Source organism: Monomorium pharaonis, chromosome 7, assembly GCF_013373865.1.
Source record: "Monomorium pharaonis isolate MP-MQ-018 chromosome 7, ASM1337386v2, whole genome shotgun sequence".
In the NCBI taxonomy this organism is placed as follows: domain Eukaryota; kingdom Metazoa; phylum Arthropoda; class Insecta; order Hymenoptera; family Formicidae; genus Monomorium; species Monomorium pharaonis.
The window spans coordinates 10,731,808-10,754,265 of NC_050473.1; the positions used below are offsets into that span (position 1 = coordinate 10,731,808).

The 22,458-nt window shown below is 37.2% G+C and overlaps 1 protein-coding gene across 5 annotated transcripts in view; it reads left to right on the top strand.

The window, feature by feature from the left end:
- Positions 1-21,451, top strand: part of LOC105839429 (trinucleotide repeat-containing gene 6C protein) — a 49,336-nt gene extending 27,885 nt beyond the window's left edge. For 3 of the 5 annotated variants that reach the window (XM_036289708.1, XM_036289704.1, XM_036289705.1), the window contains exons 15-16: positions 29-407; positions 509-850. In XM_036289708.1, the coding sequence (XP_036145601.1) occupies positions 29-407; positions 509-850 (721 nt within the window). Of the gene's footprint in view, positions 1-28; positions 408-508 lie in introns of all 5 variants that reach the window. The other 2 variants (XM_036289707.1, XM_036289706.1) reach the window with 1 other exon arrangement.
- The last annotated feature ends 1,007 nt before the right edge of the window (positions 21,452-22,458 follow it).

A 22,458-nucleotide genomic window follows, 5' to 3' on the forward strand; every position in this document is an offset into this window, starting at 1 on the left:
ATTTCTAAAAAAATTGAATTCATTACAGCACTACCAAAAATACATGGGGTGAATCTGCTCCTCCGCCTACTGCTGTAACTTCAGAACTTTGGGGTGCACCGATGAGCAAAGCGCGCGGCCCACCTCCTGGCTTAAATAGCAGTAAAGGAGCTACGAACGCGAGCAATGGCTGGGGCGCTGGCTTAGGAAGTGTTAGTAGATCTAGTTCGTGGGGCCTCCAATCCTCTACCGTTAGTAATTCGGGTTGGATGTCTACCTGGCTTCTCTTGAAGAATCTTACTCCACAAATTGACGGCTCTACTTTGAAAACATTATGTATGCAACATGGACCGGTTCAAGATTTCCGTCTGTACCAGAATCATGGAATTGCTTTGACAAAATATTCCTCTCGCGACGAAGCAATCAAGGTAATGAAATTTATTGCAACTTTTTTTTTACCCGCTTAATTTAATATTTGTTTAATAAATTATCTTTTAAAATATTTTACGAGATTGTCGATTTTTTTCAGGCTCAAGGAGCCCTAAACAATTGCGTCCTGGGTAACACAACGATATTCGCCGAGTCGCCCGCAGAGAGTGAAGTTGCTGCGATTCTGCAGCAACTAGGCCATGGCGGACAGCAACAGGCCGGCGGTTCCGGAGGAGCCGGTTGGGGCCTTAGACCAACTAATAAAGCTGGACCGCCACCCGACACATGGGGAGGCAGCTCTAGTCAGCTCTGGGGCGCTCCGCCCACTAGCAATTCCCTGTGGAGTAACGCGGGAATTGACAACAGCGATCAGCAACGAGCAACTCCCAGTTCTCTCAACTCGTACTTACCGGGAGATCTTTTGGGAGGTGAGTCGATGTAGAGAACGAGAGGCTATCCGCCCGAAATATCATCAGATAAGTGAAACATTCACTTGCTTATTACGCAAGTCTTGATATGCAGTTCGGCTGACGCAAACTTCGTGATCGAATGCGTTTTACTTTCCTTCTGATCCCCGCCTCTCATTCCTTTAAGATTATACGATTACATTTTGTATATCTTAGTATTATCATATATTGATCAGTGTCTTTGGCTAAAGTAGATACGAGTTGTGTCTGCTGTGTAGTCGTTGATGGAAGAAGATGAGTATATGAGAGGATGAGGGAATGGGAGGAGGAGCTTAGAGAATGATAGATAGTGTGAAAGAGAAGAGAGAGAAAGAGAGAGAGAATGAGACGGACGAGGTCTTCACGAAACGTCAATTATATTGCTAAGAAACGCAATTACTATAACGAGTTACTTAACAAAAGAAATTACTACCCTCGTATCCGCCTTGAGTAGAACACGCGTAAGCAAAATCGCAGCGGCATACAGCCAAATTGTGCGATAAATATCTTCTAATTTTACATGACAAACTACACTCTACACACATAACACATTCATATAGAACACTCGACAAGAAAGGTACTTGCAAATATGAAACTTGCGGTCGCGTCATTACTTCGAGGAGATTTACGGATTGCGGAAGATCAAGTTGGACCAATTGCAACGGTCTCTTCATTAACATATTGATGTGTATAATTAACATATTGCGTACGATTTACCACGATGTATAGCGATGAGACGGACTTCTCGTCTAAGCCAATCTAGTAAGCATTTCTAATCTGAAGATACGCGTAGAAGAAGGAAGATGAGGAAGAAAAAAGAGAAACTATCCGCGTTCTTTGCCATTTTTACGAAAATGGCGGACGCTCAATGAAGATTTATCGGCCGAGGGTCTTTGATCAGGTCAAAGAGTGTTCCATTTTTGCTGGACAGTTTTGAAGACTGCAGCGAGTATCAAACGTAGACTGTATCAATCTAATCAAAAGAAAGAAACCTTAAAAGAAAACAAGCATTGACGTCGCTGCCTGGCGTTCTGCCCCGACCCCCACTTCCCCACCGCACTCTCCGGGCCCCCCACGAATGTGGAAGAAACGAGGAATGCAGGGATATCAGATCAACTGGGCAACGACGCAACGATACCAAATGTTATCGCAATAACGTAAATTTTATTCTATATTAAATCTAGATGCCACCTGTCGTGCCAATGTCCAGTGTGTCTCTTTACCATTTATTAACGTAGAGTTTAAATGAAGAAAGAAAAAGAAGAAATACACGCGAAAGAAGGAACGGGCGAAAACAGTAAGATGAGAGAAAGAGAGAGAGAGAGAGAGAGAGAAGATTAGGATGAGGAAAGACCGAGAAAAGTGCTGATGAAACAGCTAATAAAACGGTTGAAAGTCGGGTTTACATTAAAGTAAACATGAAGACAAGTAATGAACACTATGTACTGATTACCAGTACGTAGCATATTACGCTTCTCATTAGTGATGAGTCGAAATCGAGGAATCACAATGATCCGCGTAAGATCGCAACGTGAGTAATGGCGATGTTACGAATGTATGGCATTTATTACGGGCGCATTGTGAAGCTCGGTCTAGGATGAATTAAATTAGTTTTTCTCTTCAACGTCAACGTACCTGAATGGACTGATAACCAAACGACGAACAAGCAAATCGTTATTTACTCATGCACAACAGTTTCCTTTTTACTTTCCGCTTCTCCGTGTCGGTAGAGTGTTTTGGGAACGTTTCGCGATCAATCACTGGCGCAACCGCGAACGATGTGAAAGAGACGGCTTTTTTTCCTTCGTGAACTGAAAGCAGAGAAAAAAAGAGTACGAGATAAATATATATATGTAACATATATAAGTATATATGAAACTAGAAGGAAAAAAAGAAATAATCACAGAATGCTGTTCAGCGAGATGCGCGCAATAAAAGTGAACAACTACTTATACACACTCACACGCTGATCACACACGTTTGCCACGCATGACTGAATCTGCTTGAAAATGTCAAACACGCCAAGCTAAGGAAATATATAATAATAGCATTGGTCGACAATGATTCCGCCGCTTCCATGCGATCGGTCGATCCTCGCGGATAACCGGACTACGATATCCTTTGACGTATCAGTAAATCAAAAAAACATTGGAAATTTTTATATTTGTTGCCTTCCAAGGGAAAAGAAAGAAAAGGGAGACGGAAAGATAGAGGGACAGATATCGCTTCTTGTAGGAGACATCATCAAAAGTCATATATTTCGCGTATTATAAGACGGGGCGCATCGGTCCATGATAAGGACGCGTGTTGAGAGATCCGCGTGGTTCCGCCGATCACGTCGACCAATGTTTTCATGCGTAATGTTTTTAATTTTAATATTTTCGTAAGGTTGCATAATCTAAGACATTCATAATTATTGTGTAGCGTAAATAGGATTTTAATACACTGAGAAAAAATATTGTTGATTTGACAAAATTTTTCAACTAAATTAAAATTTTGTCAGAATTTATGCGTTTAACTTAAATGCACCAATTTCAATTTAAGTATTTATGTAATTAATTGAAATATATAAATACTTGAATAGACAAAATTTAATTTAGTTGGAAAATTTAGTCAAATTAACAACATTTTTTCTCAGTGTGGAAGAGTGCATAAAAAGAGTACCTACGACGATGATTATGACGACGTAAGCTACTCTTGCGAATCAATACAGAAGAAAAAAAAGAAAAAAAAAGATAAAGTAGTGGAAACGCTGCTTATGAGAGTCGTTCTGTACATAATTGTATCGTATTCCTAAGAATAGACTATCACGCAAGTCGGAAGAATGAATTTTTAAGCGATCACACAGGGCTTGAAAAACATTTTGCATTGAAATTAAACATTAGATATTAGTTATTAGATATTAAGATGATAGTATTTAAGAATGATGAAAGTAAGGTAGTGTAATTGCTTAAATTTTCTAATCGATTCCATCTGTCATAATTAATGTCATGGATAATTTATCCATGAATTTCATTTATATATTCCATCTGTTGCGCTGTGTGTTCCATCTTCTTTCAAGTTGGCATTTATTTATAAGATGGAAAATAAATTTTTTATCAATTGACATATTATAATTGAAAACGTTTTACTTTGATTGTTCGAGGAAATAAATTTTTTTATTAGGTTGTGGGTTATGAAACATCTACAAATAAAAGACAAATAAAACACAAATGCTAGATCGAAATGATCGAATTGATGCTTCTCGAATTGCGTAATTGTCTACTTCCAAGTGTACGATATAAATCTCATAAATCTCCCATTAATATGTTATAACACGGACAGCATACCCATCCCCTGTGCATACATATATGTATGTAATATGTATATGTATGGTATAACGCCTCTCTTACATTTTACTTAACAAAGTTTAGCAGTATGCGATAAATAGAATGAAAATGTGCAGGAAATAGCTCCTGTATTAGGTATAAAGATAATTATTATATGAACTTATGCACGCTTATGCTACGTGAATTTATGATTATTGAACTACTAATAACTAGGTAACAATATAATGTATTCGTGGGTGATAAGACGGGGATAGCTGCACACATAGACACACAGATACACACACACAAACACAAATAATTTACTGAATAAATATTTAAATAACTATTTTAAGAAGTTGAAAAAAATTAGATTAAAGGTTAGGCATTTTTAAATGGGTCAAGATATACAATGGCGATCTAACATCTCTATTAGATTTTAAGAATATAAACTTAAAATATAAGTGTTTGAAGACTTAAATTTATGAATGCAGATGAGCAAGAGGAAATGAGCGATGGATGAATGAGACAGAATGCAAATGAAAGATGGTGTCAATAAGAAAGCAGAATGGAGCGAGTGAACAAGAACTGTTATACGAACTGTTATAGTGAGCAGAATAGAGGGAACGTAGAACGAAAAGTAGAAGCAAAATCCAATTGCTTGTTTTCACAAAACGGAGCGTGGTATGAAAGTGAACAATGCGAATCGTTGGTTTGCATTTCTCAATACTTGCGGACGTATGTTTTAATTATAGTTTTCTTATTTGTTTTGATGAACATTTTTTTAAATGCAAGGTAAGTTAGCGCCCGCTAATTTACTCTATGGAAAAGGCTAAACGAGGGATTAAATAATATTTTGAAGTATAAAAGGCCGTTAATTTTGAGAATCAAAGGGAAACTCCGGGTTAACCAAGATGAAATCGGAAAGCGTATTTGTTGTGATAACAATGAAGAATAATAGCAGACTACTACATATTTATATTTAGGTGTTAGGGTTTCTTAAGTATGAATAACGATCATCCAATGGATTTTAATATTAGTACCATAAAGTTTAATAAATAAATTTTAATCGCGTACGTAAATAACAGTAATAATAATAATAATAATAATAATAGTAATAACAATAATCTAATATCTAGCATCTAATATCTTATATATATTAAATTAATGATAGAGTTATTCAGAGAGAGTAACTGATCAACGAGTCAGTGAAAATGAAAAGCGATGACTGAAAATAATTATTAAAATAATTATTAAATTAATAATAGAGATCAATCAATCAGGAGTAACTGATTAAGATTCGGTAAGAATGAAAAACATTTAAAAATGAATATATACATATATCTATTTTTAGGTGGTTTTCATATACATATAAGCCCCAGAAAGGTGCGTACTTGTAAATAATTGCGTGCGTGCGTAAAATTTGTGCGTATATATGGCATACATAATTGACTAAAATATAATCGATCGATTTTCACGATAAAATTTTACGAAATACACACTAGATACTGCGCGCGCGAAAAGATAATTTATACATACACTATATATGCGCGTATTTTTAATGCGATAATAAGGGTAATAAGCGAATAATATAAAATATATAATTTTTAAACGGTAAACACTTTAACAACGCCGACGGGTACAGCCTACCGCTTAATTATAATCTAACGCATCTTAACTTTAATCTTTCTAACTTGTTGCCTTTCATTATGCGATACATTTTACACGACTACTACAAGACATCAACACATCACAGACATTTACAAACATATATACATAATACATAATCGCGAAAAGATAAACGAATAAATGCGATGAAAATGGACTGATTAACGGATGTAAGAGCGAATGTAATAACTTTAAATTCGTCAATACATACAGACACAGACGCGCACATACCTTGCAAACATTTGATACAAAACAGTTATTTTATTGGTGATTAATAGCAGCTAAAAAGAGATGGGAAAGTGACGAGAGTAAAGAAAAGTATATCGATGAAAACAGAGAGAGAAGCATAAATTCCTCCTATATTATTTGTATATTATTTTGACAATGTGGGGTTCGTATGGGATCTTTATTTTTAATTTGGCTTTTAATTTGTACATATGTATTTTGTATATAATGCATAGCATTTAATTTTTCTTTATACATCAGCTTTATAGAAATTGAAACATTGTCTGGAAAATAAGTGGTAAAAATCAGTTTTTAGAAACGCGTTTATGTTGACTTTTTACGCTCTAATTTTATAATAATATTTTATCACATTACTATTAAAGCAAAATATTTTTATACAAACAAAATAAATAAAAAAAGTAGACTAATCTGTAGCTCATGTTCATTTTCTATCGGAGATACTTCAATGTAAAGAAAATGATCGTGGAATGGCAGTGCTTTTAATATCTGTTTTACATTGATATATCCCTGTGAATAGAAAATAGTGCTAAAAAGCGAGTTCGAAAAAGAGTATTATCTGATTTATAGTTGTATGTGATAACTTAAACAAATTGCATAACCGAAAGAAAAGTTAGAAGACAGCGATTCCGCGACGATCGTACTAATTTGGTAAAAAGGAAACTCGAATTTGTCCTGGTAATTTTTCAATCGTTTGTAAACAGGAAAGTTCGCATTTATACCCGGAATGACAATCGCTTCGTATCAACAAGAAACAATGGTACAAATAATTGCGATAACAGTATTTTAGTATTTCACCTCGCACACGATAGTTGTGTTTAACATATGTGCAATAAAATGTTGCTAGAGTGACAAGAGGTTTATGTTAAGAATTATATTAATTATTAATTAGAATATATCGCACTGCCGTTACACCATTATTCCGCTCTTTTTGCTTTTTTTTTACGCGAATGATAGTCTTCGCTCGTGTGTGCCTTCCCTTTTTTTTCGAGCGTTATGTAACTATGTGTAAAATCGATCATTGTATTCACGTTTGATATTTTTGTCAGAGCTTGATTCGTGACGATGGACGCTCTAACGTATTTTTTTTTTTATGTGTCGCTGCTACGAGCGCTCAATATCGAAATCGCGCCTTGTTAGACGAGCCAGTATTTCCTTCCACGTGACGACGCTGCGGCAATCGTTAGAGCGATTCGTCCATTCGATAGAGCCGCGCGTGACAGTCGCGATTTTCTACAGCCGTGATCCCGTGAGATGCAGCCACGGTCCATAAAGGCGGAAAGAAAGAATATCTATTTCATGTTCTCTAAGCTAGTATTATCGTGTTGTACCATACCACTTAGTGTATTACGGTACAATGGTAACTAGCTGTCGTACAATGGTATTAGCTATTGTACGGAAATATCGCAATGTCGTACTGTCAGCTTACGTAATGAGAATCTATCGTGGACCATAATTGCGATCCTGGGCTGAGGGTGGCTGTAGCAAATCATCTCCTGCGTTGATTTTTCTTCTTAGACACCAAGTCGTCCGAAATTCTCCGCATAACGTTGGAAATGAGATCCTTCACATCTGTAGGGTATATTAGATAACGAATAATTTAAGAAGTTCGGGCTATCTATCTTGTCACTTAAAAATCAATTATAATCGCACGTAACTAGAATTTCGGATCAAATATTATTGAATTATTATATTTAATTATTTCATAAATGCACCGTATTATGATGAAAGCAAGTTTAATTTTTCGAGAAGATCAAAAGAAAGTTCCGAAACATATTCACTCACACTAAATAGATAATCGCGTTTACTTCGGAAAATGTCGATCTTGCAATTAGTCCCGAAAATTGATTCCATTGGAAATTACTCTCAAAACCTATCTATTAATTGTATGTATCTAATTTGCGTTCGTGCTTCTAGGTAATTGCGTATGTCATCACGTAAATTTAATTTACGCACTATATTTACTATACTATAGATATATATTAGAGAATTGTGTTGGTTGTTATTTTAGTCTTGAACATGCTTGAACATCGTTTTGCATTTTAGCATCACGCGTTTCCTAGTAATTGAGTCATTAATTTAGTATCGTGTGTATATATATGTATGTATGTATGTGTATATATATATATGTATATATATATATATATATATATGTATGTATGTATGTATATGTATACAGCATCAGTGCATTTTATTTCCTCTTGATACCGTACTTGATACTGAAATTTTACGCCGGAGCAAAATCACTCGAATCAATCAAATTAATCATTAATCCGTATTAATTGGCAAATATTAATAACAAAAATTAAGCTCATGTATTATTTTTTATATTATTTGATAAATAACTTCGGATAAAAATGAGTAACTTAACATCTTTTGGGAATTCAGAGATCGATGAAAAGGAATATTGGAAAGATTCAAATGATGGTTAGTGGAATTTAATGTATTTCAAGTGAAGTATTCTTTACAGTTGTCTTATAAAATTATTCAAGATTTCTAGTTCTTGTCTCGGGTCATTTCGATTATTGGATAGCAGTATTATGCCAGGAATACACTCGCAACACATACATACACACATCCGTACAAGATTCATGATATTAATCTCGTATCGATGATCGGACTTAAAATCCGGTGGTATTACCTTCAAAATCCTTTATAATACTTGTTTATAGTCACATATAAACAATTATGTTCCGAAATTTCTAGTCTTTCTATATTCATTCGTACTGATTAAAAAGTCCTTATCATTTATTTGATATTGTATTCTTAATATAAATTCTTGTAGTAAATCAACGATGTTATAAGCTTACGATGTTATTTCCTATACGATTAAAAGACACGGTGGTTGAAGTACTTATTAAAAGGATAAAAAAAGAACTCCGAAAATGAGAATATATAATTAGTTTAAATAAAATGTTCAAATGAGAAACAGGAAAAGTTACTTTGATGAAATGGCGCTTAAATATCTATTAAGATATTTATAATAAAAGAAAGAAAGAAGAAAGAATAGTAAAATTACTAAATAATAATACCTATTTCATTGCGAACAACTGGAATAATATTTAGAAACTAAAATTTCAAGTTTGCGATATTCATAATGAATTCCAAGGGATGCGCACTATATGTCTAAAAATTTATAGATTAGATGAATCCCGCGTGTCTTATAATGATAAGAAATGATGAGAGAGATGATTAGTAATCGTATAGTAAATAATTGTATTCCAGTGAGACTCATAGTCAGTCGTATGTGCTACAGTAATTGTGATTGTTTTAACACATTATTTGTGGGTCGCGGAACATTCAACATTTTCTAAAATATTCTTGGGATATTCCGGTTATTATATACATTAGTACAGATTAGTGATCAGTGAATTGAAGATCCGAAATATTTTGTTACCCGCAAATAATGCGTTAATGCTATTTTAAAATTGTATTAAGGACAGCTTAAAAAGACAGTATAAAAAGAAGTCAAATGTTTACATAAACACTAAGAATTCAACACACAAAGAGTATCATACTGAAAAAAAAAACATAAATCAATTTCTTTATTACATTTATATTACTATTTTAAAGTATTTTTATTAAATTTTACATTTCAAGTTGTAAATTTTATATTTTTTGGCTTTGATATTGATAAGCTTTATTTAATGTGTGATATCATTGGGTTGTATAATTTTTATTGCCTTACCAAATCAGAATCTGAAATAATTGTGATTCAACGTAATATTATACGCCATGTATTTATTAATATTTGTAAACGGTGAATCTTAAGCAATCAATTCTTCCCTATGAAACTTTTATCTCAAGTTATGCGTATCTTTATTGTAATCTTTATTGTAATATATAAGTATTGATTATGAATACTTTGTGTGTAAAAACAGTCCTGTATTCTGTTTAGGAACAAGAGACATGTTGTATGACGAAACAAATCTCAAGTTATTCTAAATTATGGATAAAAATAAACGTTTTAAATTTATCGGTTTTATTTTATTTTTATTTTATTTTTGTTTACACACTTCACATTTCACCATATACGAAACAAACGTAATTCAGCCTTACAACTCCTCACAGGCAAGAGATTGAGAGACACCGAAATAGAGCGTGAAACCGCGCGATCGGTCCGAGTATTACGAGACTCCTCATTTCGATTGTCGCAAATCCACAACCGAGGGAAGCGACACGTTCGCAGTCTATAGAGAGCTACAGATTTTTCCACCAACTTCCCTCGGTATTGAGAAACGAAATAGTCACTGCGGTCTCTTCCCCTCGTCCAGTGAGGACACACAATATCATGGCCCGAGATATTATTCCAGATGTTTCGCGTGTGGAAATGGGTGTTCGCAGTACGTGTTCTAAGTTTGTCAGACGCTGGCAGAAAAGCAAAAAGGGCAATAAAGGGTTAAACGAAGGCTTAAATTACGCCGTACGCTTAATTTAATTGGTGATTATTCCAAACTATTATCCCTCCCCGGAGGGATGAAATGCCTCGCGTGCGACTGAGATTAAGGAAGACCCACGGCGGAACCCTCGACGAAACATTACTTACTTTTCGAACGCGTATACCATTAATGTTAATAATAAAACATTTAAAAAACGCGTGACACCGAGCGTCAAACTTAAAAAAAAGAAAAAGGAAAGTCCAACACAGATTCCTCATCGAGCTGCAACGATTCGCGAGCCACGTTTCGTCCTTGTCGCGATTAAAGGCGGTGAGGATTGATCGCGATGTCGATCGAAAGGAAAAGAGACATAGAACAAAGCGGAAAAGAAAGATTGGTATTCATCGCATACCGTATTCGCACGTATATACGCACATTTCGCACGCGCGCCCCTAGGGTCGCGTTAGGTGTAAAATTCGATATAAGAATTCCTTAGCTCTTAAGCGACGTTACTGAGGGTTAAAGAAAAAGAAAGAAGAGGAATTAACATACCCACATGCATACACATACACATACATATACATCTGCAATGTGATATTCTCGTGTCTTGTCCGATAAGACAGACGTTCATTCTAACGAGTATAGTTGGCGTTTGTCCTTCTTTTCGCGTTTAGTCCTTAAGGTATATCTATAATATATATTTAAGGGAAACTCTACATATATACGTAAGAGATAATCCGGGAGTGTGTGTATGTGTTCGGAGATTATGCGGATGAAACAAGAGAAAAGAGAAAAATGCAAAAAAAAAGGGGGGGAAAAGGAACCCGTGTGACAGAGAAAACGACCAAAAATGTGCGAAACTGAGAGGGTGTACAACGTAACTTCGCGTTTTAGGGTAGATAAACTATCGGGGAAAACTATCGTCACGAGATCCAAGGGGGGTGCGTCTTCTACTGGACTCCGTCTCCGTTCGTTCTTCCCCTCTCCTTCTCCCAGTTTTCCCATTCTTCTTTTCACATTCTCCGGGCAAAAGTACGGGCGAGAGCTTGCGCTCCCGCGTGGACGGTTGTAAAAGTTTTGCTCCCGCGAGCTTCTGTTCCACTCAAATCTTCGTAGGGGGTGTAGTGAACTTAGCTGTAACGCACTTTAAGTTTAAAGGGCCTTTTTATTCTACTTACATATCTCCGTGACTCGTAATTTCACGCACGTCCGTGTACTGCTGTAGTGTTCATGTTTAGCATACCGCCGCAAGTGAAGTAACTATTTTCCTGTATCGAGATATATGTCTACACGATCGTACGTTGCGACACGCTACGTACGCACGTCGATACGACGGTGGCCGCGACGCGCGATCGTACGGAAGATAAAGTGTGACTGTTGAGGCAAGACCGCAAGTCAGAATTACTTGCGATTTTTCATTCATCTTCTTCTTCTCCTTGAAACTCCACTCGACAAACGCGCTGAAACGGCGACAGCCGTTTATCCTTTTCTTTCGCATTAATCCTAGGACGAAATAGTGTCTTATTCATGCGCCGGATAAGTATGTTAATTTTAGATTTTCTCTCTGACTTGGAGCAACGTGCTTCTGACACCGCCGCTAATTTCGTTTTTTTATGTTACGCTATCCAATATGTACGATTTCATTTACGTTTCTGCATAGAGTTAGCTGCATCCTGCTGTGTTTCGATGTACCTGAAACCGGTGGTAAGGGTTTTTTATAAAACGTCTCGTAATTTTTGTAAAACGCAAAACGTACGTTTGTCCGCGTCCATTTAGCAGGGATTTTGTGACGCGCTCCGTGCATCGATGCGAGAAATCCCTTTATGATATCGCGCTGTGAAACACTACAGAATGTCAGTCATTTAGATAATCGGGGACGATTTCTCCGCTGTAGACCGAAACAGTACTCTTTGCCCGTCCCCATAACTCTCCTACCTTTACCTCGTTTCGTTTATATTAACCGGGTAATGTCTTCAGCCTAATTCCAAAAAAAGAAAAACCAGAAAAGAAAGAAAAAGAACTTAAACGCGGCTGTTACTCCCGGGGATGAAAAATAGTCTGCAAAATTCTAAGTGTGTCACATGCCATCTTAGTTTGTAAGCGTTCATACTTATTTTTTCTGTATATTATATATAAAAAATTATAATTGTTCTAACGTATAGTTCGCAACGCTTTATTAGCCGTCAGTTTTTCGCCATCGTATTGTCTGCCTTGATTCTTTAGTACATGTCTCCGTTTCTTCGCACTTAGATCGCCTAATTTCTTCTCGTAATTTGTTCGGATGATCTTGGCGAGGAACCGTCACTCGTGTCGGTGTCCTCTCGCGCGAGAAGAACAATGTTTGTCGTGTGCTAATTAATTTCTCTCTTGTTCTATAGACATTGAAATTAAACGCGTTAAGAAAGTACGCAGAGCGTGCTCGCGTTGATCTTCTATCCAAGTGATCTTTCGCGCTTTATCAAAGGATATTGAACGATACTCGTTTCGCACTGTTTCGAACGAGAGAACCGTAAAGATCATAAAGAGACCCAAGATTCAAACGATACGTATTAAAGTGCGACGTGATATTAAATTAACTATCAACTGAAGATTAAATTAATTATCGATTAAGATCGCGGTAGATTTGTAATAATTAATATAAATTTTAACAGTAATTGGAAAATATGTGTATTTATTTGAGGGCATTCGAAGGAATTTTTATAGGAATACTCTTTTGACAAAGTGTTACTTTTACCTCGCGATTTTAAATTATTTCCAAGATTTCTCCTTGGATTCGTGTAATCGACTGAGATTACGACCAAGACACTTGTTTCGATATTAAGCTATAAGGAAAGACGAAATTTTATTTTTTCACGGATCTCGGCGTCTTTAAATTATTTTTAAGGCTTCCGTTTGCACAGATGCGAGCTCTTCAAATAAATCGAATTGAAATTAATAAGATAGTAAGATACTTGTTTCGATATTAAGCTTATAAATTCACTGTGTGATCTTGTTCTGGTTTTTTATTGACGATTTGCGCTCAAACGTTTATTTTTATAAATGACTTAGAAAATGTCTGATACACTTTGCTTTTATAAATTATATAAGGAAATTGTATGTTAAATAATCGTACGGTGAAAGCCATCCATATCCTCTCTATCGACCTAAGAAACAATATCTATCTAAACATTTAAAGATTCTCAAGAATATAATTCTTTTCTATAGTCCTGTAATAATCTTAATTAATTGTACATTCTTTAATTGTCGCGAGTCTGAATAAGCTCTATTTTTATTTCAAGCTCAATATATAGACTTTGTTTTTTCAATGCAACAAAAAATTTTAATAACCGTAAGACGATTATTCATTTTCCGTCGCGCGCGAATTGCATTTTATTTTACTGCGTTATTTATACCTTTGATTTACCCAAGATTTAATCTCGTAACTTCGCGGACGGAATGGATAACGTTTTAACGTGACACATCAAGTAAAATGTAAATCACAATAAGATCAAACGCTTGCAAGTGCGATAACGCGCTTCATGTTGAGAATTTTTTGTACATATACGTTTTCGCTATTTACTTATTTATTCGGTTACATCGGTAGGGATAAAGTCAATCTATATTTTGTAATATCGGTAACAGTGCTAATCGCATCAATTCTAGTTATTTTTCACTTAGTAGTAGTTATTGCGCTGTCCTCGATAGTTATACTTTGTGTTCCGTAATAACAATCTCGATGCAATCTATAAGTGCCCGTAAGCATTATCAAGGCGGTCTCATTGTGTGTATCTACTAAAAAGCTTCTTAAATCTATTAGGATAATCTCGGGAGCTCGTTCAAAATGTCTATTGATTATCAGAAATAAAAGTATAATAATTAATAATAATAATAATATAAAATAATACACCCTAATACTAATAATAATAATAATAATAATAATAATGTTAGCAATAATGGCTGTCTAATTTAGCACTTTGTGTAACCTAATGGCTGTCTATGTAATTTAACGTAAACTTCTAAAGGTAATTACTTTCCGAAAACTGACACAATCCGCTTCGGAGGCAATATCGCGCGCGACTGATTGAATTTATTAACGCGAACACGCCCGATCGACGCCAATTAATTAAACCGAAGTCTTGCCAATCTGCGCGTTCTGGATCTCGAAGAAAGGAGGAATTACGATCTAATACCGTTACCGACAATAATGACCCGGAAGTGATATTCGCGTGCTGCAATTTACATACGAGATGTAAATCTCGGATAAGCGACTAATACGATGCTTCGTAATATCGCGTGATAATTTTGTCGGCCACAATCGATAAAGATAGATTATCGTCGACGACGAAATTATTGTGCAATAACATCGATTGACGTTTGTAACTGTCTGTACATCTCTCTTCTATGCATAAATGGCTCGATATTAACAATTTTTCTTCCGTTCTTTCGTTCGCATATCGCTTCGTATAATATTTGATCATTATTGTCACTATTGTCAATTGCAACGTCGTGTCCCCTTCCTTTCGGGTTGTCGGGTGATACCTTAAGTTTACGTTTAGGTAACATTTCTGTCGTATATCAGGATCGCGTAATTTCAGGTTTAATTCATTGTATGGCTTAAAGGGGTAACACTTACGGTATTGTGATATCTGTCTTTTCCAATATTTATCTTTAAAAAAGAAAAAAAATTGTGCCACTATAAAGGAATGCATTTTTCAAGCCGTGGAGGAGATAAAAGAAAAACACAAGGAGATAGCGAATAGAAATAAGGAAATAGAATTAAGACGTGCGCGTACACTTTTCTGTAAAGTAATTTCAAGGCGCGCACCGGGTTGAATATATTGATATAAGGTATTCGTGTTGCTTTCCCCCCGTAAATTCTCGTCTTCGCGATATCCCGCAATCTCATAGGCTATCATTAAAGTCTCTCATCGCGGAATTGAAACTGCTACTGGTATCGTCGCTCTATTATTATTAACACCACGACGCGCTGTTACTATCGCTGATATTATCGGTATTATTCTCTCGCTGCTGTGTTACTACTGTGTCACCGTTACTATTTATTGCTACCGTTACTATTACTATTACTATTGCTACTCTTACTATTATCGTAATGGTTATTACTGCTAAACTGCTGCTGCTACTACTGCTGTTGCTCCTATATATCATTTACTAATTATCGCCGCTATACTTACCGTGCGTTTTTTGTCTCCAATATGCAAACACTATATTTTCACGTTTCTACCACTTGGAATGGCGCTATTCGAACTCTCGTAATTGTTAAGTACAAAAGTCAAGTCTAGTTTAGGGTAAAACAAATTAACGAGAGTGTCTTCATTATTCTCACAGGTCGGAACAACGCTTTGTCTACCTCCGGAGCGCTGTAATAAAGCCGCAATTTCGCTTATTTTCTTACGGGACGGGATCAGCTTTTTCGAAGTAGCGTTTTATATGCTTCACGCGCCGTGCTTACGCCCGGCAGTTTCTATATTCTTATTTGTCTATATCCGAGTTTTATATCCCCGATTTGTAAGATCGGTCTTAAGTTTGTCGATAGAACACAAATCTCGTGCGGGACTTCACTGTATTACTTTCACCGAGGGCAAGCAAATTGTTTAGGGTAATGCGAGACCACCGGGAGTTCAGGGGTAGGCACACCCCAACGCGATCAACCCTCCGCGATCTGATGTGTATTGTTGACGTGACGCTACTTTCTTATGACGTAAACCATTAAGCGATGATAGTAGACGTTGCTGCGAGGGAAAACGTAAATTCCACAATATTTACGAGCTCATCATCCGTAATGTGAGAACGTGGGAGGCTCATCATGCTCCCGGTAGAAAAGAAAATTGCCTGGATTGCCAGACGGTCAATTTCGCGACCGAGAACGTCTCCGCGACGTCCGCAGCATAGCGCAATGCAACGAAACGCGGCTGCGTCTTGAAGGACTTTACTTGGGACTTTCGCTCGTTCTTCTAGATCACTTCATATTATCTTCCCTCGTGCGTTAGCTTGGAAAGTCTATCTTGGAAAGTTTATAATATCCGCCAAGTGCCACCTGGCTAAACGACATTGTGTTTCCCGGGCACGTTTTGCACGCCGGAGAGTTTAGTGAATAAATTCGCAAAACTTTACGGGAATGTAGAGGAATGGGGAGATCGTGAGAGGAGAAGGTTTTTGAGAAATCGAAGGGATACGTTTGAGACCGGAAACTGATCACGCTCGTGCCGATTCTGTCATGCGATCGCAAACGCGGATACACACCTAGTCATCGACTTTTGCGAGTGCCGTTCGCAGCTTTTTGCAGAGCTTTCGTCCGCCGATAGCCTGTCGCTCTTTCTCTCGTCGCTGGTCTGTACAAATTTCGCCCAGCGATTCTCTCTGTGTTCTCGCGACCTCGAGACGAGAGTTTTGAAAGGGATATCGGAGTGTGTATCGCGATGGAAATGAACGCAGTGATATCTCGCCAGATATCGCGCCCTGGTATAGTTGTCTCTGTGTGAAAGAACAAGGGGAGTCTCTTCTTTCCGGTCATCGCGTTATTATTCCTCGCCGTTAATTAATCTTTAATCGACGCAGCGAAAAAAATTCATTCATACGTTCGAATAATGTGGGACATAAAATTTCGCGCAAGCGGAAGAAATTGGACGAAAAGTATATTTCAGCAACATGATAAATTTTTCAACAGACTACAAATAGGATGTTACAAATTAATTAAGGATCAATTGAATGTGACGATAAGTTGAATCCGCGATAGAGTCTTGATTCCTAGTGATTATATGTATATATGAAGCTCTATCTTGGGTCTGTAGTCCCACACTTCCTTGTGATTCGCACGGTGGTGACGGAATCGATTAAGCAGCATTGTCTTGTATAATGATTACAATAAATGTGCAATATATACACATAATAGGCATGGATTTATAGTGGTATTTCTGTATTCTGTACCTCTAGGATTTATCTACGACTAGATTGTTAGCTTTGCTACGTTCGTGCGTTTGGCAGTATTTTTCGACGGAGTCTGTGCCGAGAAGGAAGAAAACAAAAATGCCCGGATTTTCGGAATGCTATTTTGAAAATTTGGCAAGTTTAGAGGGATGCGGTCAACAATCCTCTGTTCTTAAAACCAAATTTGACAGAAGTGTAAGAGAATTTGATTATCGAATAAATGGGATCACACCGTTGAAAATTTTTCTCTCGAAAGGTATGATTTCGACGTATGATTATGGACGTACCACTGTACTTATTCATCACGATATACTTGTCCGATGCTAGCTGACAGCCGCGGGATTGTAAATCGTATCGCGTTCTTTCGACCTGTGACCCGAAAGGATCTGTCGACTTTTTAACTCGCTCGATATTAGTCATTATTCTTCGAAGGATTAAAACCGAGTCCTCTTTCCGAGGGACGAAGGAAAATCGAAAAAGCGAATGCGCTAACGATCGAATTGAATGGCTGATGACTTCGTAAGATCGATCGCGAGCGCACTTACGAGGGATCAATAAAGTAACTTTGTCGATATCAATTCGCACATATTTTTCGATCGTATTCTAATCTCTAGACGAAAGTTCGAAAAACGAAATATCGATCTACCTAGGTTCTTCTTCTAAAGAAAATGAGAGGGGGGAAAAAATAGAGAAAAAAAAGACGTTCTTCTAAAAACGATGCGATGTAACTTTCGTGTACTTTGAACATTGCGTGAGGAAAAAAAAGGTGAGAAACTGGAAAGTGCTTTGTGATAACATATTACAGTCGATCTTGACTCTACTTACTGATTAAGTTTGCGTAAATCTCATTCGTCTTACGAAACGTTATCGACGATCGACTCAGTCTCGACGTGTTAAATGTAGAGATTATGGTGAACGTGTGAAGTGTTCTCGTTCGTTTGGAGCGACGTCGATATTTCGAGAATGATTACGAATTATTCAAGTTATGACTTACTTGAAGGGGACGTTCGTTATCGAGGAATTCTCTGATACCTGAGAGAAAATAATATCGTCAGGAGCATTTCTCTCCCATTCGAGATAAACATTTCTTACGCGCGTCGAGTAAAATCCGCACGGCACGATTGTTACAATGGTATTATAATGGTATTATACAAAATGGTATAATGATGATATTTGGTAAAAGACTAGCTCTCTCGAATCTTTTTTTAAATCTTTTTACACCCTTCGATAGTCGTTCGACCTGTACGGGTCGTCGTTTATCGATAGGATGATCAGATGATTAATAATCGAGATGTTTTTTGAAAAAAAAAAGTCTACGTACTAGTCAATTTTTTGAAAGATTAAATATTTCAGTCAGACAGAAATTACCAATAGTCAAGAATTTTTTGTATTTTTTTTATTTTGTACATATAAAATTTTAATACATGTATTAAATACCGCTTGAACAAAGACTATGAGGAAGATAAAAATAGCAAATTTATAAAAATGTAAATACTAATAAAATTGATAATAATTAAACAAATTGCAGCCTTTTAAAAACAGCATTAAATAGCAAATATTTTATCGGGATAGAACCAACTTGTTCGGTTCAGGATAAAAAAAAGAATCGCTCATCGTCGAAAACGCGATGCAACGCAAATTGCACCATGCACCCATGGGGTGCGTCGGGGCGTACAGGTCATATTGCCGGGAAAAAAGATCCGATGCTGTTTGCCGATCGAGTCTTAGAAATACGAGCGTTCTATCCTTACGTAGATTCCGAGCGTCTGTACATGACATCGTGAACGAAAGAGTTATTACGGCGAAAAATTAGTTCTCCCGCTATATTTTGAGCAGCTTTTGACTCGAATTCACGAAGCGCGCCCCGCACGTGAATGACGATGAAAGCTCTCTCTCGCTCTCGACGAACACGTCGCCCTGAATTTCCCCGGTCGACTGAGCCCCCTCGAGTGTACAGGGTCAACAAAGGTTAACCGTAGACTAGTCGCGGAAAATAACGCGACCGAGTCAAACGCGCCACAAAAGCAGCACGAGCAAACAGAGCTGCGATTGCAATTTGAGGAAGGCAAAAGGTCGAATTTCGCTCGGGACAAATGCGATGGAGATGAGACTCGCATTTTTTTTTCTCGCATCGCGTTAGTACGAAATTTTCTTGCAAGCGATGCAGATCCGGATGGTCAATGAACAGCGCGAATTAATTTAATTCCGTACTCCAGCAACCGTTAATCGCATCGCGAAGACTTTACGGTGAACATTAATGGACGGAAAGCACTCGACTGCGAGGGCACGTAGCACGTAGGAAAGTACGAGAAAAAGAAAGAAAAACCAAAAAAAAAAAGAACATAACGAAGAACAAAAAGGAATTTGCGGAGCTTGAGAACGAACGAGCGGACGCATTCAATCCGTGACTTTTTTTAAGGCGTAAAAGCTATTTAAGTAACAATAAGGCTAACACTTAGGCGCTAAGTTACTAATCTCGTAATAACTAAACTAAAGTGGCGAGTATTTTTAATAATAACTGTAACTCTTCTAAACGAGAAACACCTAACGAACATAATCAAACGTCCTTTATGTGTAAGTTATGAATACTTTGCCTTAATATTTTTATCCGTGTGAGAAGAATAGAGTGGAAGAAGCGAGTGGAAGAGAGAAAGGTAGAGCAAGAGAGAGAGAAAGAGAGAGAGAGAGAGAGTGAGAGAGTGAGAGAGAAGAGAAATCGAGATGTTGCGAAAAGAAAGTCCACTTGCATTTGCTGACCACATGATTGCATTCACAGAGGAGAAACAAAGTCCTTAGGGAATAGCGGGAATTAATTGTGGCCCCCTTCTCTTTTCGAGTTTTCCTTCCATATCCTTTTTCCCGTTTGACAATGCAAACCAGACAAAAAGATAAGCGCACACACGCAGAAACACACACGTATGCGTGCATACATATTACACGTAATGCAATCGTGAGATTTCGCGCAGCAAACTCGTCCCTCGCGCGATCTTTCAAATAGGATATTAGATCGACGAAGTGGCCTTAAGACCCCGAACATGATGATATCCCTCCTCCCCCCCCCGCCCCCTCTCCTCCCTCCTGTCATGTAACTCTTCTTCTTGGTGAAATTCCATTTAGTGTTCTCCATCGTCGGGCGTACCGTAAAGTGCCTCGATGATGCTGATCTCGTCGTTTTTTTAATCCGTTTCTAGATAGTGCCTCCTGCTTTCTCGATACTGTCGCTTTTCGTATCGTTCGAATGCTTTCTTCACCCCTCTCGTGGGATAGGCTCACGAGATGAATTTCGCGTTAACCGCGAGGAGACGCGTTCTCTTCTTATGTAACAGGTGCAGAACAGGTTGGCAATTGTGATATCGCTTTGTATCGATTAAGTAACGTTTTCTTTTTCAACCCTTTGCACTCGAGAAGTCAGTCGGGCGTCGAAGCTCTCATGGCTTTGTACAAGTACAGTTGCGAAAGATAAAATGCAATATGTGATCGAACGGTCCCGCGCCAAGACGAAGAATACAAAAAATGCGGACAAGAATTATCAAAATGCTCAAAGGATATACGCTTTTTTTCAACTAATTCCGACACTCTCTGTAAAAACGAATATCCTCTCGCGGCGCAAAGCGGGATGTACGACGGGAATATGATGATCGCTAAGCCGCTACGGGTAGTAACGAATCGATTGACGAGTGAGCGCTTGAGTACTAGGCTCGGCTATATCATCCTTTCACGACTGAAATTTTACTTTCTCGAGTAAAACCGCGTAGTTTCAGGTTCGCCGCGCGCGCACGCGCGCGCGCGCTGAATATAAGCTCGCGACATAAACGTAAAATTATATACACGCAGTAAGTTCGAGGGGCATATTGTCGCAGCGCGTATGCATACGCGCGTCATCAAACTAAAGCTTTCTCACTTAATAAATAGCGAAGCTAAGTACTATCGTAGGTGGCAGACCTTCGTTTCTCGTATTACGTTTTTCTCGCTGTCGTGTAATCGATGTAAGGTATTAACATTAATCTCGCACGCGCGTTCGCGGCGCGCTTGTCTTCTTCAGACCAGCGCCTTTCACCGCGACGTGAGAACAAGTCTCTTAAAAAAAAAAAAAAAAAAAGAGCGTCGGCGTTTATGAACTGAGTCAGTAGGAGGTGACGTAGACGCACTAGTGTTCTTTCCGCTCTGAAACGAATCTGTGAAACGCCAACATCCCTATGCTCTAGACAAGTACTTTTCAAATGTGACAATGTAATCATACATGCTATATATATGATTTTATTATTAAGTATAAGTAAATGAATTTAAACAAAAATTTATATATTATATATCTATATATATATGCAGATATATCAATAATATAAAAGTATATTTAATCGCGGTACTATATAATATATAAATATATATATACATAATAAATACATATGAATGAATATATGAATATATAGATATATATATATTATTATTATTATTATTATCATTATTATTATTATTATTGTCGTCACTATATCGTCGTCGTCGTCGTCGTCGTCGTCGTCGTCGTCGTCGTCATTATCATCATCAGTGTCATTATCATCTTACTCTTATCGTTATTATTATCATTATTATTATTATTATTATTATTATTATTATTATTATTATTATTATTATTTTATTGCTATCAGCGAGCATTATTGTGAGTATAACATTATGCCAATTATACCCATGAACGTGAGTATTAAATAAAGCTAGTAAAGAAAGCACCATATATAAGACACACGTACGCAATGACGGTCTACACATACATATAATGAAACATACACATGCATATGTAATACTGTGTTGTGAGCATTACATTATTCTTTTGTTTGTAGTTAATTAGATTTTTAAGTTTTGTATGGTTTAATTCGATGCAGGTACACGTTCAGAAAAATGGACGAGTAAATAGAGTAAAGGGTATTTTGTAACGTTGTGTGTGTGTGTGTGCGTGCGTGCGTGCGTGCGTGCGTGCGTGCGTGTGTGCATGCGTGCGTGCGTGCGTGTGTGTGTGTGTGTGTGTGCGTGTGCATGTGCGTGTGTGTGCATGTGAGGGCGGATAAAGTGAGAAGCAGAGTTAATAAGTCACGA